Raw genomic sequence first — 25,708 nt, 5'->3', positions numbered from 1 at the left:
CCTCCAACTCAGGGGGCGAATACACTTACTCGGTACCCCAGACACCAGCCTCAGTGGCCGCAGCACCCTAAATGCCCGCAGTGCCTTCACATCGAAGCCTCCCGGCTTTCCTCCAGTATGAGGGGCATCACCTGGCCGTCCGGGTCCTTGCTCCAGCAGCACGCTGAACAGCCTGATGGCGGAGCATGGAATCGGGAGGGAGAGAGTCAGACCTTTGGCTCCCGCCCCTTCCCTCCTTTCCGTTCAGAAAAGCTCAAGTCCCTGTAACTGGAAATGCAAATGGCTTTACATATGTTAATATGCTTGATTTTAGCTGCAGAATAGGGACTGTCCAAAGCAGTCGCTTCCCTGAGCCCCAGAATTCAGTGGATTGTGAACTGGGGTGGGGTGCTCCTCCCCCTGCAGACGCGCACCCGACCACGACGATGATGAAGTCGAGTAGGTTCCAACCATTGCGAATGTAGGCGCTGGGATGGAGCACCAGCCCATAGGCCACGATCTTGAGCACTGTCTCCACGGTGAAAATCACCAGGAACACATATTCTACCTGTTCCTGAGGGCGGAACAGGACGTGAAGGTCGGGACTTATTTGGGGCCAGAGTCAGATCCGGTGGGTGTGAGCGCAGGTTAAGGTTAAGAAGGTTGCTTTTGCCAGAACCTAGAGTGGAGTGAGGTGGGTCCAGGAGGGGTGGGGCCTGGCTGGGTGGCTTATGCTGTGGTTCTAAAGGGAACTTCAGTCTGGTTGGGGGATGGGGTAGGCCTCACCAAGTTGTGGTTAGCAGTGTTGGAGTCGTCCTCAGGGAAGGGGATGTACACACCCAGGGCCACGCAGTTGGCAAAGATGGTCAGGAGGATGAGAATGTCAAAAGGTCTCAGGTGAACACAGTTAAGGACCCAGGAAGAGTGACGTTGAAATCCCCATATTCCTTTGGTGCCTTCTCCACCCAGCGCTGACTCTGGGCAGGATCATGCTATGTAGCCTAGGCTGTCTTTGAATTTTTAGTTCTGCCTCATCTTCCTGAGTTATGGGGTTATAGGCATATGCAAGCATAGCCAGCTTCGTGCTTGACTCTTGATCCCGGTGACTGTCATTTCTCTGGACATCCTTTCTATTCCAGTTTTTGGCCCCTCTCTCTTTTTCTCTGTGTTGGGATTGACCTCAGGACATCCAATACACTAAATAAATGCTCTACCACTGAGCTATGCGCCCACCCCAGGAATCTGTCTACCCCGCCCCAACATTTGATCTGTGGTCTCTGGTAATTTCAGTCCTCCTGCATTCTAGGCCTGATCTAATCCTTGACTCTTCATACCCTGGTCATTCTTACCCCGAGTCTCCTAGGATACTTCCACTCCACAATGCTGATGCAGGACCGACGAAGGGGATTGGTTAAGGTGAGGCAGAAGAGTGCTCGAGGTGACCGCTGGGCACTGGCAACTGCTACAGTCTTATGTTTGTTGTGCTGGGTCCTTCGTCTTGGGGTCCCCAGGCCTGATGCCCCATTGGTATCAGCCCCCACAGCTGGAGGCCCAGGACACAGCCCCCATTCAGGACCAGGGCCTGTCCCATTGGCTGGACTGGGCTCTGTAGTGGTGTCTGTGTGGAGAAACAGAGTCAGGGAAGGGATGGCATACTACAATCATAGGAACTTCTTGTCCAATTCTATTCCTCTGTTGGAAGGAAGAAGAACATGCAAAACTATGGACGAGTGGAGTGTGTTTGGGTTGAGGGTTAAGAATCAGTGTTGGAGTTAAGTTTAGGGTAGAGTGAATTTTGTTGAGGAATGAAGTTAAAAGTGTTTTCACGTGGGGCAAGACTTGGCTGGATGGTCACTGTGCTGTGCACTTCAACTTAAGGTCAAACTGGAGTGGTGGATTTTGGGTCAAAGTGGCCTTAACCTTACTGATAAAGGCAAAGATGGAGTTTGGTTGAGATTTTATTTAGGGTTGAAGCTGGGTATTTGAATGAGTTGGGTTTGGACTTCGGATCAAAGTGAGGAATAAATTTTGAGTAGGATTTGCGTTTTTCATTAGGGTTTTCATCGCTCAGTTTCAAGATTCTGTGGCTTTGTTTCGGTTTCTGAAAGGGGTAGGAGGTTGGCCTGGTTAAGATCCCCAGCTTTCAAGGAAATAAGCTGTCTGGTTTCAAATTCTGACTATGATTTAGAAGCTATGTATTGCCTTGAGTAAATTATGGAATTACCCTTGAACCTCAATTTTCTTATCTGTATACTGAGGAAGATAATAACGGTTGACTATATTGTAAGGGTGCTGGGAGGAGTAAATTGAGCTCACTGTTCATAAGAATGCCTAGTATGTAGTATTATGACTATTTTGAAAATGAGGAAGCTGAGATGCAATCGTTAGTAATTTGCTGAAGTGGTCAAATCGAGCATTCTGACAATCTGACCTTCCCAGTTTACAACAGTGGTAGTTGCATGCTCTCGCTCTGTATTGGTTTTTGTGTCTGTTTAACGCGAAGAGGTGGCCCTGTGGTTAGGAGCACAGCACCACTCTTCCAGCGGATGGGAGTTTGGTTCCCAGCACCCACCTGGCAGCTCACAGTCTCCTGTGACTCCAGTTCTAGAGGATCTGTTGCCCCTTTCTCACCTCGGTTGGCACTGCACACACATGGCACTCATACATAAACTCAGGGACATACATATACTTATAAAAATAAATTAAAAGCAATTTGAAAAAGGGTCTATGCTGTTTCTGGGCAGCCAGGGAAAATCGGTCAGTAACAGTACCGATATCTAGAGGTTAGATGACCTTCAAGTTCATGATAAAGTCTGTAACCATTGTGAGGTTTGCAGTCTAATGTCCCCTGTGCTGGAGGTAGGGCATTGTCTTCTGGTTAGGATGGTTTAGATGAAGGTTTAGAGTGCTACTGGATTTGGAATTAGAAGTGGACTGAGTGCTAGTGTCAGGATTGAGTCAGGCTTTTGTTTAGGAACCGAGGCTATGAATGAGGTTGGGGAGGGTATTGGGGGCATGGGCTAGGTTGTGGTGTCTACACGGCAGGTGACAAAGAAGCTCTAAGGGGTAGCTAGGACAGAAAGAGTGACAAAGAAGCTCTAAGGGGTAGCTAGGACAGAAAGAGTGACAAAGAAGCTCTAAGGGGTAGCTAGGACAGAAAGAGTGACAAAGAAGCTCTAAGGGGTAGCTAGGACAGAAAGAGAGTGATGATACTCTATTTCCCCAGAGACTCTCCAGGAGTAGGATCCAGGTGGGCAGCGGGTAGGTGAGAGGGTGAGGGTGGACCAGAGCCCGGGGTGACTCCAAGGGTGTTCAGGGGTGGATGGCTGCTCTCACCTTTCCCGCCTTCAGATTCCGACATCCTCCTCTGGAGATGTAAGGGCCATCTGGATTCCGTCCCCCCTCTTCTCCTCCAGCCTTAGAGAGATTAAGGTCACAGGGCGGGGAATGATAGTGTCAGTTGGGAGGGTGAACAGGGGAGATATTTGTAAGCCAGAGATTGGCAAGTGAAAAGGCTTCGGTTAACTGTTTACCAAATAGATACCTGCACTAAGCAGACAGAGCTGAAATAAGGAAAAAATGATGCAATTTTCCAATAACAAAATTTTAAGTACATTGGACAAAATTAACATGTGCATTATCTCTATGAAAAAAAGAGTCAGATAGTAAATATCAAAGGGAGTAAAATGGAGAAATAGATAGCAGTTAGTGGTGATGTAAATTTTTCCCAAAGTGATCTGTTTGGCATTTTGCATTGGCTATACCGAACAAAATCTCAGCATAATTTTCTTTGGAATTGACATTTTTGAGATACAAAGAACCAAGAAAAGCCAACACTTTTTTTTAAAGAAAAGAACAAGATGGGAAGACTTGCCATATCTGCTATCAAGATTCATTATAAACCTACAATAATTAAAAATATAGTCATGTGGTACAAACTTTTAATACGAGAACTTGGGAGAAAGAGGAGTACTACCATTACAATTTTGAGGTCAGCCTAGGCTACATTGCAAGACTTTGCTGTCTCAAAACCAACCAAACCAAGACAAAACAGCACAACAATAAAAACCAAAGTATAGTTCAGAAACTGAGCCATGCACGTGATGTGCGTGTATATGTGTGTGATTTATAACAAAAGTTAGGACTATTGAGCAGGGGAGACAAAATGGGCTGATCAAAAAGTAATGGTTACATAGATATTGTTGTGTTAATACTCTTTGGGTTGCACATGTATGTATTAGTATATTAAATGATCCATTTATTGATTGCATGACTGACAGCTCTTTCTCTCCCTCCCCCACTCTCTTCCTTTTTTGAGGGAGTCTCCCTGGTAGCCCAACCTTTGCTCCAACCAGGTCCTGGGATTACAGGTGTTTTCCACTGCACCTGCTTTAGTAACTTTGTTTCGTTTTCATCTATTATGCATGCCTGACAGTGGTACCGCTGCACATGTGTGGATGTCAGAGGACAATTTGTAGGCGTCCATTCACTTTCTCTGCCATGTGGGTCCTAGGTATCTCATTCAGTTTGTCAGGGTTGGTGGCAAGAGGCTTTACGTGATGAACCATCTTACTGGTCCAGTAATTAGGTTTGCTTATTTATTTAAACTGTATTTATTACTTATTTGTGTGTGCGCACGCAGGCATACATATGTCACAGTGCACAGGTGGAGTTCAGACTCTCTCAAGTCATTTCTCGCCTTCTACCATGTGGATCTCGGGGACAGAATTCAGTCTGTTAGATTTGGTAGCAAGAGCCCTTATCTTGAGCTGCCTCCCCAGGAGTAGTAATTATATCTTGACCATAAAACGTAGGTATTATCAAAATTCTCATTTTACAGATGAGGAAAGCAACACAGAGGGGAACAATCATTTTGTACATTTGTAGGCTTTTATAACTTGGAAGATAAAGCTTCCTTAAATGAAGCATTTCTCTGTCCTGTCCCTCAGCTGCTAGCACAATTCCTTTTTCCCTTGGACGAGGCTGCAGGACTTCAGATGGAAGAACTACAGCTTCCAGCAGCCATTGCGTACTCAGCTCTGAGTGTGTGCAATAAACCACGCCTCCAAGGCATCTCGCTTGCGCAGCACTCACTCGTAGAACTACACTTCCCAATATTCCTTGCGCGGCACGTGATGCTGTGTCCTCCGTGGGCGCGGAGAGCAGTTGCTACAGCGTTGCTCCACTTTCTCTGATCCGGTCCTGGACCCAGCCCCAGCAGAGTTAGAACTCTTCCAGCATGGAAGAGGCCGATCGAATCCTCATCCATTCTTTGCGCCAGGCGGGCACGTAAGTACGCAGCCCCCCACTCGCCTCCAATTGCTCACATCCGGGACTCCAAAACCTAGTACCCCATTACCCGGGAACCTTAAAATCGAGACCTTGGCAACCAAGGGCCCCAACTTACAGGATCCTGAGCCCACCTACACCTTAACATCACGGATCTCCCAAACGTTTGACCTGGATATTTGGTAAGCCCAGAGGACTCAGGCACCTTATAAGTCTCGAACCGTGGGAACTGAGACCTGAAATGTGTGATTTGGACACTAATATTCTGGGATCCTGATATGGAGAGGGTGTAAGACACCTGCACTCTGAGATCCAGGAAACTTACAATCCAGGACTGGCACTCAGCGTCTCCAGAGTCCCTGAGACTGGACCAAGTAGAAGTCATCGTCACTGACACCCAGGGTCTGTTGAAACCTAGACTCTTCCCTACCCCTGGGTACTAGCGCTTCCTTCTCTAGAAGGCTGTTTTTCCCCCTAACTCCTCCTCAAGCCTGCTGCTTTCCTCTTTAGGGCAGTTCCTCCAGAAGTGCAGACTCTGCGAGCTTTCACCACTGAGCTGGTAGTAGAGGCTGTGGTCCGATGCCTTCGAGTGATCAGTCCTGACGTGGGCTCTGGCCTCAGTCACTTGCTGCCACCAGCCATGTCTGCCCGGTTCCGCCTGGCCATGAGCCTGGCTCAGGCCTGCATGGTGAGTGCCCTTCTCCCAGTATGCACACCACCTTCATTCCCTTTTCACAGTCACCAAGTTCTTTGACACTCTTGCCTTCCTCTCTGTCCCTCTTTGTGGCTTGCCATTCATTAATGGTTAAAGCTGCCAAACCGTGTGACTAGTTCTGACTCTTCGTAGTTCTGCTCATCCTGGCTGGCTGTATGACCCTAACCCTGTCATGCTTGTTTCCTTATCTATGAAATGGAGGTGATAAAAGGTTGTGTGGAGTAAATGAGCTGATCCAGTTTACACTTGGACTACCTGTAGCCCCCACCTTTTAAGCGAGCGGTCAAGATTTTACCCCAGTGTTACATAGTAGCCATTTACCTACTTGTTAGGGCTGAAGAAAGACTTTGACTGGGTTATATACTTCCAAACCAAGCTCTGATTAGTTGTGCCCAGATCACGTGAACATCCTATAGGACTGATTAGCTGCTGTTTCATGGTATAGAACTGGGGAAGAGATGGTTACCCGTAGAAAGGTGTTCTGTTTAAGGGAAACATCATCTGCTACATTGTATTGTGCCTTTCACAGTTACAAAACCACTGCTCTGTTAGATCAAATAAAGTGCTTCAATGAATCACCCACCCTCTGTTTCAAAGTAACTGTGTCCAGTTGCTGTAGTAAGAGCTGAGAATTCTGCCTTTTTTTTTTGTAACTCACTTGTTACAAACTTTCTTTGCAACATTGTCTTTTAACCTTTTGATCTTTAGTTTCTGTCTGTGTAAAATGAATGTGAAAGCTAAACTGTATCAAACTGTAGCTCAGTTTTAGAGTGTGTACTTCCTGGATTCAGTCTCCAGCATTCCAAAAGCAACAACTAAGTTGCTCGAGGAAGAGTTGGTAGCATAATCTGGCTACACGCATCCCTGGCAACACGCACCCTGGCAGCCTGTGCTTATGGAGTGAATGTAGACATTTCCAGCATACACAGTACGTTGCTAAGTCTGGTGGCAGGTCAGTGGAGTACCCAGTAGACCAAAGGGGACAGGGTCATCCAGCTGTTTGCGTTGGGCACTTTATGCAGTTTTGGTCTGAGCAGTACCTTTGTTGGCTCTGCCTGGCTAGCTCAGCACTCTCAGATTCGCCAAGCTGTTCTCACACTCTTCTGTCTAGGGCTCTTTGCCTCATGAAGTGAACAGTTTGCCACTGTTCAGGGCCACGTTCTAGAAGATGGCTTTTTTTTTAAAAAAAAGGTTTATTTATTAATTATGTATACAGCATCTGTCTACATGTATCATTGAAGGCCAGAAGAGGGCACCAGATCTCATTACAGATGGTTGTGAGCCACCATGTGGTTGCTGGGAATTAAACTCAGGACCTCTGGAAGAGCAGCCAGTTCTCTTAACACCCCCCCCCCCCCCCCAGCCATCTCTCAGTCCCTGGAAGATGGCTTTTCAAGAGAGAAGCTATGTCTTCTGCTGGGCATGGAGTGTGCTCAGTGGGAAGTACCAAGGTGGTGGATGGGATGAGGCTTTTTCTGATGTTTCCTTCTCAGTGCCGTCTGCCTCTGGATGTCGTGGCTCATGTTAATTTCGGTATGGGGCAGAGAACCTGGTAGTCAAGGGATACCCGTGATTTTCTGGTCCAGCAGCCATGACTTGCTAGCAGCAATCAGAAAGGGTCTCCAATTCAGCATTGTGTGTTTGATGTCTTCCTCCCTATGTACCTTGCTTTTGGTATCCATTTCTATACCTGAAACACTTCTGTGTTTTGGCATCTGTCATTGTATAAGGCTACTTAGTCAGTGCTCTATTGCTGTGAAGAGACACCATGACCATGGCAACTCTTATTAAAAAAGCATTTAATTGGGACTGAACGAGCATGTGATCAAACTGGATTCTCTGAATGTGGCTGACATGGGGGCTGACTGAGAAGCCATTTACAATGGCACTGGGTCTTGTTTCGTCTGCATGTACTGGCCGTTTGGGATCCTGGTCTGTTTGGATGCTCACCTTCCTGGACCTGGAGGGAGGGGGGAGGAACTTGAACTTCCCACAGGGCAGGAAACCCTGACTGCTCTTTGGACTGGAGAGGGAGGAGGAGAGGGAGTGGGGGGGGAGGAGAGGGAGTGGGGGGAATGGGAGGGTATGGGGAGGAAGTGGAAATTTTTATAAACAAACAAACAAATTAATTAATTAATTAAAAAATAAACTATCTCTTGTTCCAAAAAAAAAAAGCATTTAATTGGGACTGGCTTACAGTTTCAGAGGTTTAGTCCATTATTCTTACGGCAGGTAGTATGACAGCATACAGACAGATGTAGCTGAGAGTTCTACATCTGGATCCCAAGGAAGCAGGAAGAGAAGGACTCTGGGCTTGGTTGGCACAGGCTTCTGGAACCTCAAAGCCCACCTCCAGTGAAACACTTCCTCTAACAAGGCCACACCCCCTTAATCCTTTAAATAGCACTGCTCCCTGGAGACCAAGCATTCAAATCTTGAGCCTATGGGGCTATTCTCATTCAAAACACCACAGCAGTCCACTCCTGGAATGTTTCCTTATCAGTCACAACTCTTAGATCATAGATGTCAGATTTTAAAAGCTCTAAATTATGTAGCATAGACGCCAGTTGTTTTTTTATTCTTGTGTGACCATGATCCTCTAATACAGCTTCTATTGTGACACAATACATGAATACATATCATAATAGTGGTTTTAGAGTTAATATTCTGCACAAGGCACTGTGATAGCATGCTGAGAACTCATTTAAGCCTCGTGACAGTTGTCTCAGATGAGTACTTTTAGTATTTTTTTAAAGATTGTTTAGGGTTTTAGAGATGGCTCAGTGGTTAAGAGCACTCACTGGCTGCTCTTCCAGAGGTCCTGAGTTCAATTCCCAGCAATCACATGGAGACTCACAACCATCTTTAATGAGATCTGGTGCCCTCTTCTGACCTGCAGGTATATATGCAGACAGAATACTACATACATAATACACTTTACAAAGATATTGAAAATTTTTATTTATTTAGATTTCTTTCTCATTCTGTACATATGAGTGCTTTGCCTACATGTGTATATATATATATATATGCATCATTTGTGTGCCTGGTACTGGTGAATATCAGAAGGAGTTATTGCTTTCCCCTGGAACTGGAGTGTTTTTTTCCCCCTGAGACAGGGTTTCTCTGTAGCTTTGGAGCCTGTCCTGGAACTAGCTCTTGTAGACCAGGTTGGCCTCGAACTCACAGAGATCCGCCTGCCTCTGCCTCCCAAGTACTGGGATTAAAGGCGTGTGTCACCACCTCCGCCTGGCTAAAATGCACTTATCTATTTTTTTGTGTATGGGTGTTTTGCCTACATGTGTCTGTACATCATGTACTTACCATGGAGGACAGAAAGGGCCTCAAAATGTCTTAAACTGGGGTTAAGGACAGTTGTGAACTGCCATGTGGGTGCTGGGAATCAAACCCAGGGCCTCTGGACAAGCAGCCTATGCTCTTAACCACTGAGCCATTTCTCCAGCCTCCCCCTGGAACTGGAGTTACAGAGGGTCATGAGCCACCATGTGGATGCTGGGACTAGAACCCAGGTCCTTCAGAAGAGCAGCTAGTACTCCTAACCACTGAGCCATCTCTTTAGCCCTTGGTATAATTTTTTTCTCACATAACAAAAGTGAAGTACAGTGTTGGCCCAAGGTCACACAGTTGGTAAGAGGCAGAACTTGGGTTTGAGTCCAGGAAGTTTGCTTTGTCTTTGAACCTTTCTGGAGCTCCCCCCCCCCCCCACAGGGTTTCTCTGTAGCTTTGGAGCTTGTCCTGGAACTTGCTCTGTAGACCAGGCTGGCCTTGATCCGCCTGCTTCTGCCTCCTGAGTGCTGGGATTAAAGGTGTGCCCCACCATCGCCCAGCCTCTCTGGAACTCTTGAGAGTCCTTTCTTCCTGAGCTGTGTGTTTGCTGATCTTTTGCCTGTTGTCATTGATGATGGTGGTGGTGGTAATTATTTTGTTGGTACTGAGGATGGGACCTAGGGCCTTGCTCATGTAGGCAAGCACTCTGAGCCACATCCCCAGTTCTGTTTATTTTTAGGCACCACTTATATAATAGATAGGCTCATGACTTTCTTCTCAAAGGCTATGGATATTGTTTTCCTAAGCTGTCATTGCTTTTTTGACTTTGTTAGTTATATATATGTTTTAAAGTCATTTCTTTTTTTTTTTTAACATGGGCAGAAGTCCTGTGTTCTTTTATGGCCTTTGGATTTTGAGTCATAGTTAACAAGGCTGAACTTTGTTTTTGTTTTTGGAGACAGGGTTTCTCTGTGTAGCCCTGTCTGTCCTGGAACTTGCTCTGCAGACCACACTAGTCTCCAGCTCACAGATCCTGTTGCCTCTGCCTTCTAAGTGCTGGGATTAAAGGCCTGTGCTGCCACTGTCAGCAAGCCTGCTGAGCTTTAATCCCTTTTATTGATCTTATAATACTGACTATGATGACTTTGTGGCCAGAATGCCTTGGTGATGTAGGTGGTGGGGGGAGTGGGAGGGTGATGGCAAGAGAAAGAGCAGGTGTGGTAGTCCCAGGGCCCCCAGATCAGGAGGCTCCTCCCTGCTTGGCAAATGAGGGCCTGGCTTTTTACCCTCAGTATCATCATCTGCTATACTTGCTAACCCCCAGGACCTGGGCTATCCCTTGGAGCTTGGCTATCAGAACTTCCTCTATCCCAGCGAGCCTGACCTTCGAGACCTGCTTCTCTTCTTGGCTGAGCGACTCCCCACTGATGCCTCTGACGATGCAGACCAGCCTGCAGGTATGGGGTCCTGCAGGACTAGGGAAATGGACTGTTTCCAGGGTGATAGGGGCTAAGAAAAGTGATAGGAAGGGTAGGGGGCTGGATGGATCTTCGGGAGAATTGGGTAGATCCAAGGTCAGAGAGCGGATGGATGGATACAAGGCAGGTAGCATGAGGTAGGAAATGAGTTTTCCAGCTTCCCTCCTGTACCTCTGCTCCTCACTCCATCCTTATCATATGGGTGTTCTTAGTGTTCCCAAATGTGCCAGGCCTGGTCTAGTCTCAGGGTGTTTGGGTCCCTGGATTATTCTTCCCTCAGATCTCTTCATAGTCAACTCCCTACTAAGTGAGTCCCACCCACGGGGTGTGCGCTGCTGAAAATAGCTGTGAACGTCAGCCAACACAAAACTAAACCCGCTTCAAACGTTAGGAGATTGTTTGGTGTGACAGAAGTGCTCTGTTCTTGAGCGTGCACTTTGTAGATGATAATATCATGTAAGAATGTCAAAAGGTTAAATATGTCCTCAACTCTTGTGCCTTCTGCCCTGTTGCCTCAGCAAGGCCTTTCTCTGGCTGCTCTTTGGAACATTCCAGCCCCTTTTAGCAATCCTTCTCTCTCCTGCTTAGAATAGATGGTCCTAATGGTCCTATTCATGAAGTTTCTTTTCTGTTATCCTGCTGACGCCATGAAGATGGGGACCTTATCACTTTTGTCTCCTGAAGCGGTGTTTGACGTGGTAACTGGTACCTACCTGCTTTAAGCTCAGTAACTGTTGAATGACCGAGAATGTTAGTTGACTCCACCTGCCCTAGGAGGCGAGGGATCAGGTGCTACAGCTGGCTTCCCAGTACTTTCAGATTTGTGGCATGTCACTCCTTCCCTACCCCACCCCCACCCCTCACCCCATAGGTGACTCGGCTATTTTCCTTCGGGCCATTGGGAGCCAAATCCGGGACCAGCTGGCCCTGCCCTGGGTCCCACCTCTCCTTCGAACTCCCAAGCTGCAGCGCCTCCAGGTGGGATCCCCACCTCCTGTCCATCTGGACTTGCGCCCTCCTTGCCTTCTTTGCCCTCAAGCGCTTGCTCAGGTTGCTGCCCCCCCCCCCCTTCACTAGTACCTCAATCTAGAGGCCGACTCTGCTCTCTCCACAGGGCTCAGCCCTCCGGCAGTCATTCCACTCCAGCACATTGGTTCTGCCTGAGCTGAGTTCCAGAGGAGGTGAGGTTGCAGCTGTGTGGATCTAAGTGAGGAAGGGAGAGGAGTGTGTGTGAGCATTGGTGTACGGCAGTGGTGAAGGGGGAAGTTGACTGGCACTGTTTCTGCCTTCAGAGCCACGGGAGTTCCAGGCGAGTCCCCTGCTGCAACCAGCCCCCACACAGGTGCCCCAGCTTGTGGGGAGGGCAGCCTCCCTCCTAGAACATCACGCCATCCAGCTCTGCCAGCATGTGAGCAGGGATTGCCCAGGGGATGAAGATCGAGTGTGCCGGACACACCGCCTCCCATCCCAGGTACCACCATTGTTCAGCTCTCCTCCCAAGGCTTCTGCTTCCGGTGGTTCCTCTTAGTTCTCCGCATCTCATTGTCCCCACTCTGTCCCTCTCTTCTTTGCTTCTCCTCTGTGTACACCTGCCTGGCTCCCTGCCTGAAAGAATGGCTAAGAAGGATGGAACCTGCAGCAAGGCCTTCCCCTTTGCTTGCTTTCCTGTTCTGAAAAAATGGGCTAGTGGGGTAGCGAGCTTGCATGAGTTTTACCTGGGACTGTTGGAAGTATCCCCTGTGGGTACTGGGGCGTGTCCCTGAGCTCTGTCTCTGCCTCGGCATTTGTCACTGATCCTCATGGTTTCTGGCTCCAGGTGTCTGCACCATCTCCTCCTCTTACTGTCTTTCTTCTTCTGTGGTTTTCCTGCCCCTCTCTCATCCTTTCTGTCTGCATCTTTTTTTTTTTTTGATTTTTTTCGAGACAGGGTTTCTTTGTACTTTTGGTGCCTGTCCCGGAACTAACTCTTGTAGATCAGGCTGCCTTGAACTCACAGAGATCCACCTGCCTCTGCCCCCCGAGTGCTGGGATTAAAAGCGTGCACCACCATTGCCCGGCTGAATGCTGCATCTTTCTCTCTATTCACTTTTGTCTGTCCCCTCTTGCCCTCTCCTATCAATTCATGTTCTCTCGCCACCTCTGTCTACTTCTTCATCTGTCCCCTCTCCCCCCATATCTTCTTCTCTACCTGTCTCTTCTCCCTACCCTCCCCGTCCAGTTTTGGTTTTGTCTCTTTCTATCTTACTATCCCTGCCACCCTGGTTACTGTTTGCTTGTACTTTCTCTCTCCCTGCCCCATCTCTGTTTTTTTTGGAGGCGGGGAGATTTGAGATAGAGTGTCACGATATAACCTAAGCTGGCATCACAATTTACAGTCCCCTTGCCTTTGTCTCCTGAGTGTTAGGACTACAAGCATCTACTACCATACCCAGATACTCTATCTTCTTTAAATTCACAGGATTTTTGAAGCATAAATGTAGAGAGATTGTTCTAATGATTCTTGTCTTCTAGTCTTTCTTCTATTTGCTTTTAACTTTCCCCCTGTATTTTAAAGCAAATCTCAGAGCTTGGAATGTAGCTCCATGGTAGAACACTCTCCTGGCATTCACAGGGCCCTGGGTTCCATGTTCAGGATCAAATCCTAGTCAACCCAAACTGCCACATAATTTCCACTCCTAAGTATTCAAGATGATGAGTCATTACTCACAAGAACATTTTTTATATAACCCTTGTGCCATTTTTATACTGAATGAAATTAATGATTTCTTCGTGCCCTTCAGCACTGAAATGGTCTCTGTTCTTCTCTCCTTTGCTTATCTCCCTCTGTCTTGAACTCTGACCCCTTTTGACTTGGTACTCTACATTCTGTGTCTTTGCTGCCCACCATCCTTTCCGTCTCCTTCTGATCTGAAAGCCCCAGGCTCACTTTTCTCTCTTCTCACATTCTGTAGGATGAGGAGTGAGTGGGTAGAGAAATGCTACCCACTGTGGGGGAAGGCACCTCTCTGTCCTTGGGGAGCTCCTAGGCCAGTGGGCAGGGAGCTGCCTTGGTGGGAAGACAGGGCCCTAGGGAGCAGCAGGCCCTTATGCCTTCCTCTTCCCCCGTCTGTTCTTCCCAGGAGGATTCACGGGCTGCACAGCAGCGACTGCACAAGCAGCTAGCTGAACATCTGCGTCAGAGCTGGGGCCCACTTGGAGCCTCGACACAAGTCCGAGACCTAGGAGAGATGCTACAGGCCTGGGATGCTAGGACTACGACTAGCACCCCCAAAGGCTCCCGCTTCACCCATTCAGAGAAGTTTACCTTTCATCTGGTAGGTAGGCCAGAGTGGACAGGGAATGTGCCGATGGCTGCCTTGAGAGTTGCTTTCTGTATTAACACCACTGTATCCCATACAGCTTCCCCGTGCCCACTGAGGCCTTCCAACTGGGAGACGGTGCCCAGAGGGCTCCCCTAGCTTCTTGGGACTTGAATGGAGAAAGGGCAGATAGGTGGTAGGACTTGTGTAAGGGGTGTGCAGTGCTCCCAGCACAGATCCATCTTTCCTTTGATAAACATATTTCCTTTGGGAACATCTCTTTTCCTTGGACACCCACTCAGAGGAATGCCTGCTTTTTTCATGGACATGTTGGTCAGGGTGGTTACAGGATCGGGGTGGTTATAGAGTTGGGGGTAGTTATAGGGTCAGGGTGGTTACAGGGTTGGGGTGGTTACAGAGGTCAGATGGTTACAGGTCGGGGTGGTTACAGGGTTGGGGTGGTCAGTGTTAGCCTCAGAAAGGTTTTTTTTGTGGTCAGCCACTCTAATCTGCAGTTACAAATGGTGTTTTGTTCTCTTACAGTCACAGTCTGAAAACTGTCACTGGTTGAGCAGACATGGGTACAGTGTTTGGGGGTGCTTTGGGGTTTGAGGCTGAGCTGTGAAGACCAGGACCTTGTGTGACTAACAACCAGGCTGCTGCTTCTATCCATAGGAGCCCCAGGTCCAGGCCCCTCAGGTACCAGATGTACCAGCTACCTCCCAGAGGCCTGAACAGGTAAGGGGATAGATAGAGAGAGAGAGAGAGAGAGAGAGAGAGAGAGAGAGACAGACAGACAGACAGACAGACAGAGAGACAGAGAGAGTTAAAGAGGGAGACAGAGAGAAAGAGGGAGAGAGAGAGAGAGAGAGAGAGAGAGAGAGAGAGAGAGAGAGAGAAGAGAGAGGTCAGCTGTGCTATTGCCTGTCTTCTGGACTTGGTGGCTCCATGTAGACCGGCCTATGCTTCCCAGGACACACGGGCAGCTCAAGAGCAGGAGTTAGAGTCCCTTCGGGAGCAGCTGGCGAGTGTGAACCACAACATTGAGGAGGTTGAAGCTGACATGAAGACCCTGGGAATCAACCTTATGCAGGTAAGGGGCTGGGAGAGCGACCTGGGCTGGATCAGGTCAGAGCAAGGACCTTGAGAGCTGATCTGAAGAGGTCTGAAGATGCCAGGCTTATTAATGGAGGATATTAGGGACCTCTAATATTCTTGAAGGTCTAGGAGAACTTTCGAGGTCAAGAAAGATGTTTAATTAATGGCTTGGTGGACCTATAGGGGTTAGAGGCACATTTTGGCACCAGTCAGGCTTTGTAGGGGGGCATAGAATCTATGGGCATCAGTGGAGCAAGATGGATTTGTATGAGCAGGGGCTTGCAGGGCTTCTCAGGGCTTCTGGCTGTCAGTATGGAGCTCAAGATCCTGAGACCTGTAGTAGGTAGAGGCCATGGAGTGATCTTTGAAGTCTTGAGCTGGGCCAGGGCCATAATGTGCTCAGTGGGATTATGAGCTGTATATATGACTGGGAGCTTGGCTGTGAGTGTACCAGGTGGAGACTGAGTGTCGACAAAGCGAACTCAGCGTAGCTGAGCAGGAGCAGGCCCTACGCTTGAAGAGTCGGGCGGTGGAATTGCTGCCTGATGGGGCTGCCAACCTCGCCAAACTGCAGGTGGGCTGGGATTGGGGTTGGGCTGAGAGTGGTGGGGTGGATGGATCTAGCCTGTTTTGACATATTTCCCTGACTCCTGGCAGCTTGTGGTGGAGAGTAGTGCCCAGCGGGTCATTCATCTAGCAAGTCAGTGGGAGAAACATCGGGTCCCACTTCTTGCTGAGTACCGCCACCTCCGAAAACTTCAGGATTGTAGGGAGGTAGGTGGTGGAGTCCTGGGCTGTGAACAGAGATGTACTGCCTCCACTGGGGGCTGTTTCTGAGCTCTGCTCACTGCCTTCTGTCTATGGGTTCCTGGTAGCTGGAATCATCTCGACGGCTGGCAGAAATTCAGGAGCTACACCAGAGTGTTCGAGCAGCTGCAGAAGAGGCTCGCAGGAAGGAGGAGGTCTATAAGCAGCTGGTAAGGCTGATTTTAGGGCCCTGGGCTGTAACCGGGGGTGGAGTGTGGGGCTTGGGCTCATGCCTGCCATGTTCCTGTCTAGGTGTCAGAGCTGGAGACTTTACCAAAAGATGTGTCCCGGCTGGCCTATACCCAGCGCATCCTGGAGATTGTGGGCAACATCCGGAAGCAGAAAGAAGAGATCACTAAGGTGTGCCACTATGGCTCTGATGGATGGATCACGGATCACGTGGGCAGGCAGGTGTAGGGTAGTTAGTTACACAGGGACTTTATGGTCTCAGGTAGGCAGAGCTGCTCAGGTACACTCCAGCATATAAGGGTCACATACAGTATACCCCAGACACCCCAACGCAGTGACGCAGGCCCTGACTGGATGTAAGTGCAGGCGCATGAGTACCATCACTAGCCAGCCACCGTGCCCCAGACATGGACTGATGGCTGCTCTGATTTCTGCCAGATCTTGTCGGACACAAAGGAACTTCAGAAGGAAATCAACTCTCTCTCTGGGAAGCTGGACCGGACATTTGCAGTGACTGATGAACTTGTGTTTAAGGTATGGAGCGGGTTGGCCTGCAGGATGGAGAGGGCGGGACTGGGCTGTTGCCTATTGCTTGGGCCTAGCGTTTTTCTCTGGAGGATGAAGGCAAAGTGGTAGAAAGGAGTGGGTCTAGAGGGGACTGGCGTCATGAACAAGTGGGAACGGCTTGCTGATACTTTTGCGGTCCCTTCTGTCTTTTCAGGATGCTAAGAAGGATGATGCTGTCCGGAAGGCTTACAAATATCTAGCCGCCCTGCATGAGGTGAGGGGAGCCATGTGCCTGGTGAATTGGCTGTGGAGGGCTAGCACAGGCGCAAGCAAGCCTTGTATTCTTATTGTCTCCAGAATTGCAGCCAGCTCATCCAGACCATTGAGGACACAGGCACCATCATGAGGGAAGTTCGAGACCTTGAGGAGCAGGTGAGATCTGGGAATGGGAAGGGGAATGGAGGCAGATGAGGCGATAGTTCCTTGCTTTACACTGAGAGTCTGCAAAACCAGACAATTGAGAGCTAGAGGCTCAGCCATGGGGCCTGTTGTGTCTGGGACCTGGAGCTAGTCAGTCGTCTACTCTGAGTAGCTTGAGGTTCCTCATGCCCAGCTCCCAGAACCCATGATAGAAACTGTGACTTTAGGTGACGGGAAGGACATCCACAGAGGCCTGATGATGGAAGGGACAGGCCACTGTTACAGGGATGGGGGAGCAGAGAGTAATGCAGTAGAGGGGCAGCCAGCAGGGGCTGGGAAATGGGCACTGCATACTGAAGATGTGTGCATTGTGTTGTCTTAGATCGAGACAGAGATGGGCAAGAAGACTCTGAGCAACCTGGAGAAGATCTGTGAGGACTACCGAGCCCTTCGCCAGGAGAATGCTGGCCTCTTGGCCCGGGTCCGGGAGTCCTAGAGGCCTGATAGAGATCTCCTCGCCACAGGCAGGAATTTGGGGGTGCTGGAGGCAGTGCCCAAGCACTGGTTCTAGCATTTCCTTCCGTTCGGCCTCCGCTTTCTCCTACTGGGATCTTAAACCCAGATCCCTGCTTATCTGGTCCCATCTTTGATCAGGGTGATTGTCTAGCTTGGCTACAGTTTATTAGATGGGCACTGGGGGCCAGGGGCCTTCTATCCCAAATAAAAGAGAAGTTCTTCTGTGGTCCACGCTGAGGCATGGATTGGGGCTTGGGGTAGAGGACTGGGGTCAGTGGCAAGTGAGACATGGGGTAGATTTTGGTGAGTCAGTGTGTATTCATGGAACTCAGGAGATACAGTGGAGGGGGCTGCATGTGTGTACATGTGTGAGTTCTGACAAGCTGTGACTGTTGATATTTTGGGGCATGGCATGAGACTGTATTACCAGTTATGCCTGTGTGGTTTTCTGGGATGCAATCCTGAAGGTTCCGGTGCTGCTGTTGTGCAAGGGTCTGCATATATACCTATGTGTGACAGTTAGTGCCCATGGTCCCCGATGTGGGTGTGGGTGTATGAGTCAGTAGGGCTGCAGTCACATGAGACTGCAGTACTATGCAACTTTGAGGGCAGGCGAATGTACCAAGGCAGGCTCTTTGTGTTTTAGGGTTTGGGTTGATTCCAGGAGACAGGCTTATGACTGTGTGTCTGTGTCATTTTTCCACTTGGGAGTGGCCAAGGCAGGCTGTATGTATACCTGGGTCTGAGGGCTATTTGGCTGGAAAGCCCGTCTTGGGAATAGGTTGGGGATAGGGGCCCGACTGGGATTGGTGTCCCTCAGCCTTAAGGCGGAAGATATAATCCGGGAGGGCAGCTAGATAGGGAGCAGAGGCCCTGGCAGGCAAGACGGCGGAAACATCATTGCCTGGTCTCTGTAGATATGTCCATGACTTGCCTCCTTGCCTCCACAGCCCCTGTTTTATGTTTTGGCCCCTGTCCATCTTTCTTTTCTTGGTTTTGAGGTCAAGGACAAGGATTGGAGCACTTGCTGGGGCGCTGGCTCCTCTTCTTGCGAAACTCAAACTCATCTACGGTCCACACCGCTCCCTTCTCACTTTCCACTCGCACAAAGCACTTGTGCAAGCTCAGGTTGTGGCGGATGGCGTTCTGTGGAAGGAGGGTCAGGACCCCGGGCAGGGATGGGGTGGACAGTCAGGCAGTGAGTTCAGTAGACCTCAGCACTAACCTGTCCCTTTCCCACGTGTGTCGCATAAGGTCACCCACCCTTGGAGCCATCCCAGCCCCCACTGTACAGAGGTGCTCACCTTCCAGGTGGCCGGGTGGTTTCGGAAGTAGGCAAACATCCGTGTGAACCAGTGGTAGATTTCATTGAGTGTTCTCTGCTTCTCTGGCGCTTCCAGGATGGCCTGGAAGTTGGAGTCAGGTGGAATGAGCAGGTTTCCTCAGAATTGTGCCTGAGGCGGGGGGGAGCCTACTCTAAGCTCTCTGTCTGGGATAGGTGTGTAGTTGTGGGTCAAGGGAGGAGAGGGAGAAAGAATGGGATGAGGCATGGGGGCAGGGTGAAGTTAGTAATGGGGTGGACAAAGGAAAGGATACTTTTTAGTGTCACAATTTGGTTTGCACTGTCCTGGCTTGTAGTAGTTTTTGGTTCAGGGACAGATCTGGGGTGAAGCTATCAAGAAGGATCATATCTTTGAGCTTCTTAGAGCTGAGGTTTGTTAATGCAGGATCCCACTCTTGGTGCAGAGAGATGTAGTAGCAAAGGAGACAAGTACCCCCACCCCACCCCCAGCTGTGAGGTCTAGGCTGCCCTGCTTACCCATCGGATGAGGGTGGCATAGGTGAAAGGGGGCCTCATGTTATGGAACTTGAAATAGTCCATGTTGTGGAAGAACTCTGTGGAGGGTTGGAATAGATCAGGCCCCGTGAACTCCTCACACTTTGCCCCACCTTTGTCTCCACACTGAGTCCAAGGCCTGAAACCCTCCCATTAGCACCAAGGGTGGAGGGGGTGTCTGTGATCGGGTACTGTTTGTGGAGTGCCTGCCCGGAGCTGACTCTTGGCACCACTCTTGCCAAAACAGCTCTCCCTAGATTAAAAAGAAGTCAGGTAACTTGCGCATCAGTTCAAGTGGCACAGCCAGCATGACACCAAAGAGTTATTGTCCCTGGTTAAGTCCACAGCCCGGGCCTGGCAGGTGGGAATGGATTGATTGGTTAGATGAATCCACTTGATTCCCCTTGAGGCGAGGAAGAAGGGAGGGTTCTTTGGAATTGCTTAACTAGGTCCCTCCCTCATGATGACCAAATGAAGTAGCACATGCCAAGGTGAGGCATGGCTCCAGTCCCCAAAAGACACAGGGCTGGAGCTATGCATTTGTAACCATTGGAGGATTCTTGGCCTAATAAAGCCAGGTGCATTTTCCTCCCAGATGCTGGTGGGGATGTGAGGGGAATGGGGAGCTCCATTGTGCCCGCCCCCGACACCAGTGGGATCATCAGATAGGGTGCAGATACACTGACCTGGAAAGGTGCCATTTCCATGGCTTCCCCAGAGGTGCCTCCGCACTGCAAACAGGCTTTCGGAAGCCTCCCGGGGACCGGACCAGGCTGGGAGAACACTGCCCTGCGCGTTGGTGGCTACAATGCAGCAAGAGCTCTTGTCCACTGAGGCCTGGGTGGATTTGGGAGAGAATAGTGATTGAGAGGCTTAAGCTTTAAATTTCATTTTATCCCTTTCAAAATTCTTTGGTATTTTTATTATTAAACTTATTTTTGGACAATTTTGCACATGTATGCAATACATACAGAGCACTTTCACCCTACTTCCTCCCCTGTTTCCTCTCCTCAAATCTCACTCATATTCATGTCTATTTATTTTGTTCAAAAATGATTATTTTTTTAAAGATTTAATTATTTGTTATGTATACAACATTCCTTCCATGTATGCTTGCATGCCAGAAGAGGGTGCCAGATCTCATTATAGATGGCTGTAAGCCACCATGTGGTTGTTGGGAATTGAACTCAGGACCTCTGGAAGAGCAGTCAGTGCTCCTAACCTCTGAGCCATCTCTCCAGCCCTCAAAAATGATTATTATTCATTATTAGAGATGGGGTCTTCCTATGTAGCCCTAGTTGGTGCGGAACTTACAGAAGCTTACCTGCCTCAGCCTCCTGAGTGTACCACCATGCCTTGTCTATTCATTTTATTTGTGTCTTACTTAATTATTTTTTCAGAGATAGTCTCACTATATATTTCTGGCTGGCCTTGCACCTTCCATCCTCTTAGCTCTGCCTCTGGTGTTCTGGGATTATAAGTGTGTGTCACCACAAAGTGGCTTGTATTTTATTTTATATTTTGGCTTTTTGAAACAGGGTCTCTCTGTGTAGTCCTGGCTGTCCTGGAGCTCACTATGTAGACCAGGCTGGCCTCAAATTCACAGAAATTCACTTTCCTTTGCTTCCCAAGTTCTAGGCTTGAAGACATGTGCTACCACACTGGCTTTCTATTTTACTTTTAAAAATGTTTGCTTGGTTGTGTTTGTTCGTCTGCCCATCTGTTTGCCCACCTGACTGCCTGCCTGGCCATCTGTCCGTCTGTCCGTCCGTCCATCCATCCACCCATCTATGTATCTATTTTTCTACCTACCTATGTACCTACCTACAGATCTATCTATCTATCTATCTATCTATCTATCTATCTATCTATCTATCTATCTATCTATCTATGGTCTCATGTTGTGTAGTACAGGCTAGTCTGCAATTTACTATGTTGCACAGGATGACCTCAAACTTGGGATACACTTACCATATCAACCTCCCAAGTGCTGAGATTACTACCTAAGCCACCACCTAGTTTCCATTTTATTTTTATTTTTTTTAAAAAAGTTGTTTTTCTGAGGCAGGGTCTCATGTCACCCATGCTGACCTCTAGTTTATGTATCATAGGATGACTCTGAACTCCTGATCCTTTGCCTCCACCTCTGGAGTGCTGAAACTATTAGTGTGAGTCATTATATCCTGCTTCCATTCTACTTTTAAATGAACAAAAATATTTTATGTGTATGGGCATTTTGCCTGCATGCGTGTCTGCACCATGTGCATGCCTGGTGCCTGAGGAAGCCAGACATGTGCACTGGGTCCAACTGGAACTGGAGTTAGAGTTGTGAACTGCCCCTGGAAGAGCAGCAAGTTCTCTTAATCCCTGATCCATCTCTCCAGTCCTCTAACCCCGCTTTATTTTAAAATTTGCATGTACTCATTTGGTTCTATTTATATCTCACTTGTCTATAGGTATGATGTGTGTCCATATACGTATTTGGATGTGTGTAAGTGCTGGTGAATTGTGTAGAGATCACAGAACAAGCTTGGGTGTTAGTCCTAACCTTTCACCTTGTTTGAAATAGGAGCTCTTGTATGCCTCTCTACTTATGCCAGGCTAGCCGGCCTGTGAGCTTTGAGTTTGCAGGATTCTCTTGTTGTTTAGACAGGGTTTCACTATGTAGACCAGTCTGACCTGAATTTATAGAGCTCTGACTGCCTCTGTCTCCTAGGTGCTGGACTTAAAGGCCTGTGCTACCATCCTCAGCATTTTAGGTAATTCTGTTTCCACCTAAGTGCAAGGGGATTGCAGACTTGAACTACTCTACATCCAGTGTGGGTGCTAGGATCCAAACTCAGAGCCTTTTACTTATACGGCAAGCACTTTTCCCATTGAAACTGTGTTTATTTGTTTTTTTTTTTTTGTTGTTGTTGTTGTTGTTTTTCAAGACAAGGTTTCTTTGTGTAGCCCTGGCTGTCCTGGAACTCACTCTGTAGACAAGGCTGGCCTTGAACTCACAGAGATCCACCTACCCCGCCCCCCCCCCACTCGCTAGTGCTGGGAGGTGTGCGTCACCACCATCTGGCTATTTGTATTTTTTTAAACTTTTATTCTTCTCTCATACATCATGCCCGCAGTTTCCCTTCCCTCCACTCCTCCCAGTCCTTTCCTCCACATCCCCTCTCTCCCAGATCAACCCCTCCTCTGTTTCTGATACAGTAGACTGGGCACAAGCCCTCATATCATAAATGTGGCAACCCAGCATCTTTTAGAGATGAGGTCTCTATGTTAGGCTGGTTTTGAGTTCAAGGATTCAAGTGATCCTCCTTCAAGTAGCTAGAACTACAGATGCATATGGTGTGTCTAGTGAGGTCAGTGTTTTCAAGAAGGCCACCGCCCTCTTGTCACTTTCAGGCTGTGGTGGACTTCCATAAAGGGGCAGTGGGCCTCTTGGTTAGGGTATAGTAGTGTGCATGCTATGAAGCCATAGATGCTGGGGCTGGGGGTGAGCAGGGGCTGAATTGGGATCCCCTAGCATCCAACTGTGAATTTGGAAGAGTCAACTGCATCTTCTTGACCTCAGTGTCCTCATTTGTTTGTTCGGATGACAGTGGTGGCTCCCTGCATTGTAGTATGGGAATGGAGTGAGTTCACATTGGCCAAGTGCCTGGGACTGGGCGTGTGAAGTGTGTACTCACACAGGACCTACGGTATTCAGTGTTCTGAGGTTATCTTGAAATTTGAGTGTAGGGCCCTCCATTTTGTTTTCGCAGTGCCCCCTCTGCGTTTTGCCACTGGTGCATTGGGGTTACTGTCTGCCTTCTATGTGTGGCTATTTACTATTGCTGTGAAAAGGCAGAACAAGATGTTTTGAGGTCACAAGGTTAGAGGGTCAGTAAGCATATTGAGGAGGTGGCAATGGCCTGTACAGGCTGGGGCTTGCATGTGAGAAGAGGTCACTTGGTCCTTAAGGGCCCCCACCAGTTGAAGTCTTCTGCCTTTGGCCTTGGGGTACTCACCATAGCTGGAGCCTTTGACAGTGCCATCTTCCCGGCTAGGTGGGCCTGCATAGCACCCAGCTTCTCCTTTTCCAGCTCCAGCTGTGGGGATGTACACCAAAGTGAGGCCTCTACCTGGTCTTTCTTAGTCACCTCCTTGACTGCGCTAGGGCCTACCCTTGGAGGGCCCTCCCTCCCTTCCTTCCTCCCTCCCTCAAGCCCTCCTTTCCCCTTAGCCACACCCTGCAGGCATTACCTGCTGCTCCAGGGACTGCACCACTTCCCTCTGGAGGAGGCACTGCGCCTTGCCCTTCTCATCCAGGAGGTGATCTGCTTGACAGTGCCTGAGCAAGGAGAAGGTTCCGTGACCATGGTGGGTCAGGCCTCCTGGCTTGCTGTACCAACTAGACCCTTTACGAGATTTCTCCTTAGAGTCTCAGTTTCCCTGCATTCAGCAACACCCCTGTCCGTCTCTTTCTCCCACATGAACTATTATTAAACATCCACTCTTCGGCAACTACTGGCTTTCCAGCCTGAGCTATTAGAAAGGCACCTAGAGGGAGGAGGGCATTTCAGGTGGTGGGCACAGCCTACGCAAAGGCCTGGCCATGCACGACGTGCATCATTGCCAAGAGCTAGGTATGATTAGTGAAATACAGAAGGGGAAGGGGGCAGATATAAAGGCGAGGGGAAACAGCCACAGTTGTCGGGAGGAGCAGAAATTTGAGGCTCAGTAATGTGCGTTGCATGAGGGGAAGCAAGACAAAGCAGTTAGGTGTGTGAGTTCTGGAGCCTGGCTGCCTGGGTTCATATCCAACATTCATCACACAGGGCCTTTGTTAGCTTAATTGACACTTAATTCTGGTTGGCCTTAGTTCCTTTGCGTATAAAATGGAGATAACTATCAGCATATACCTTTAGTATTATGTCTCATTCAAGTGAGGCAACCTGGGCCTAGAGAAGCCCAGTGACTTGCCCACAATCACAGAACCTGGGGGATGAAGTCTCAACCTTTACTACTTTGCATCCATCAGGAGGATTCTGAGTTGAGACATGCGCCGCAGACCTCTGTTCAGATACCAGAAGCCCATGGTTAGTCAGCCTACTCACTTGAGAAACTCTTCTGGCTCCTCAAAGACCTTCTCACAACCAGGCCACTTGCAGACTCCGTTGGCCAGCAGTGGATAGGATCCTTGCGGTGCAGCCAAGAGGTTGCTGGGGGTGGGGGAATACAGGATATCAGCAGAGGGGTGGACAGAGAGAGCGGGGTTCTTCCCAGCACTGGCAACTTACTTATCTTTCCTGGGTGTCCCCGAGCGTGGGAAGGTGCAGAGTAGAGCTGGTTCCCTGGATACCCACTCCAGACTGGCTACATTGATCCCTGTGGGTAGAGACGGGGTACTGCTGGGGCCGGAGGCTAGGTTCTATAGCTGGTCCCAGAAGGCCTCTACCTTCCTGGGCCATTGGAGACTAACTCACAGGACTCTGCTGTTCCCACAGAGCAGAATTTCTGGCCGAGCAGCCTAAAGATGGCCATTGGTAAGTAATGACGTATTTACTAATGGCAGTCACTTGTGCTTGTTGGCATTCTATGTCTTCAAGGTTCTAAGCCTGACAGTTTTTGGAGGTTGAAGTTTTCATGACTCTTAAGATCCCTCTAGGCTGGAGAGACGGCTCAGTGGTTAAGAGCACTGACCGCTCTTCTGGGGGACCCAGGTTCAATTCCCAGCACCCACATGACAGCTCACAACTGTCTGTAACTCCAGGATCCAACACACTCACACAGACATATATACAGGCAAAACACCAATAAAATAAAAAAAATTGCTAGGCAGTGTTGGTGCATGCCTTTAATCCTAGCACTTAGGAGGCAGAGGCAGGTGGATCTCAGTGAGTTTGAGGCCAGCCTGCCTGGTCTACAAAGCGAGTTCCAGGAGAGCCAGGGCTGTTATACAAGGATACCCTGTCTTGAGAAACCAAAAAAAAAAAAAAAAAAGACCCCCCCCAGACCTCCATAGGGCTGTAATTCAGAAAACTTTACATTATGTATGTTCAAAGATTCTGTGAAGCCATGGGGAGAAAGCTGAGATGTTTACCAGGTGGAAAGCCAGGCCGGGCCTTGAGGGAGAAGACCCCAGTGGCAGCAGAAGGTGGTGGGAGGCTGATCATGGCTGGGTTATCCAGTGGGCGCACTTGTAGTACAGGGGTCTGGGCATGCGCATCCACAGTGGAGAGCTGAGGAACACATATGGACCATGGCTCAGCCTGGCTTGAGCCTCACAGTTTTCCTGTTTATTCCCTCT

General features: G+C 48.9%; 3 protein-coding genes across 7 annotated transcripts in view; 1 reads left to right on the top strand and 2 right to left on the bottom strand.

Moving 5' to 3' along the window:
* The window catches only part of Cacna1f (calcium voltage-gated channel subunit alpha1 F), a 28,696-nt gene extending 25,356 nt beyond the window's left edge, over positions 1-3,340 (bottom strand). The window contains 5 exon segments of the mRNA XM_087902641.1: positions 30-172; positions 414-553; positions 766-871; positions 1,348-1,597; positions 3,316-3,340. Of these exon segments, the coding sequence (XP_087758767.1) occupies positions 30-172; positions 414-553; positions 766-871; positions 1,348-1,597; positions 3,316-3,340 (664 nt within the window).
* A 1,748-nt stretch (positions 3,341-5,088) lies between these two features.
* Positions 5,089-17,811, top strand: Ccdc22 (CCC complex scaffolding subunit CCDC22). Its single transcript, XM_048461567.3, has 17 exons — positions 5,089-5,268; positions 5,779-5,956; positions 10,596-10,728; positions 11,621-11,727; positions 11,864-11,930; positions 12,042-12,220; positions 13,869-14,063; positions 14,724-14,786; positions 15,022-15,141; positions 15,601-15,720; positions 15,804-15,920; positions 16,022-16,123; positions 16,206-16,313; positions 16,581-16,676; positions 16,864-16,923; positions 17,007-17,081; positions 17,452-17,811. The coding sequence occupies exons 1-17, from the start codon at positions 5,219-5,221 to the stop codon at positions 17,563-17,565; spliced, it is 1,884 nt and encodes a 627-aa protein (XP_048317524.1). The 5' UTR covers positions 5,089-5,218; the 3' UTR covers positions 17,566-17,811.
* Foxp3 (forkhead box P3) overlaps positions 16,368-25,708 on the bottom strand; it is a 22,566-nt gene continuing 13,225 nt past the window's right edge. For all 5 annotated transcript variants that reach the window (XM_048461569.3, XM_087902642.1, XM_085684302.2 and 2 more), the window contains 9 exons: positions 25,502-25,640; positions 24,699-24,786; positions 24,516-24,620; positions 23,662-23,749; positions 23,427-23,507; positions 20,109-20,259; positions 19,405-19,481; positions 18,890-18,991; positions 16,368-18,731 (listed from right to left, as the gene is read on the bottom strand). In XM_048461569.3, the coding sequence (XP_048317526.1) occupies positions 18,588-18,731; positions 18,890-18,991; positions 19,405-19,481; positions 20,109-20,259; positions 23,427-23,507; positions 23,662-23,749; positions 24,516-24,620; positions 24,699-24,786; positions 25,502-25,640 (975 nt within the window). In that variant the 3' untranslated portion in view covers positions 16,368-18,587. The remainder of the gene's footprint in view (positions 18,732-18,889; positions 18,992-19,404; positions 19,482-20,108; positions 20,260-23,426; positions 23,508-23,661; positions 23,750-24,515; positions 24,621-24,698; positions 24,787-25,501; positions 25,641-25,708) is intronic.

This window comes from Myodes glareolus, chromosome X (assembly GCF_982192425.1).
Source record: "Myodes glareolus chromosome X, mMyoGla1.1, whole genome shotgun sequence".
In the NCBI taxonomy this organism is placed as follows: Eukaryota; Metazoa; Chordata; class Mammalia; order Rodentia; family Cricetidae; genus Myodes; species Myodes glareolus.
Note: the sequence above shows the minus strand (reverse complement) of the source record. Positions and strands in the feature narration are given on the sequence as shown.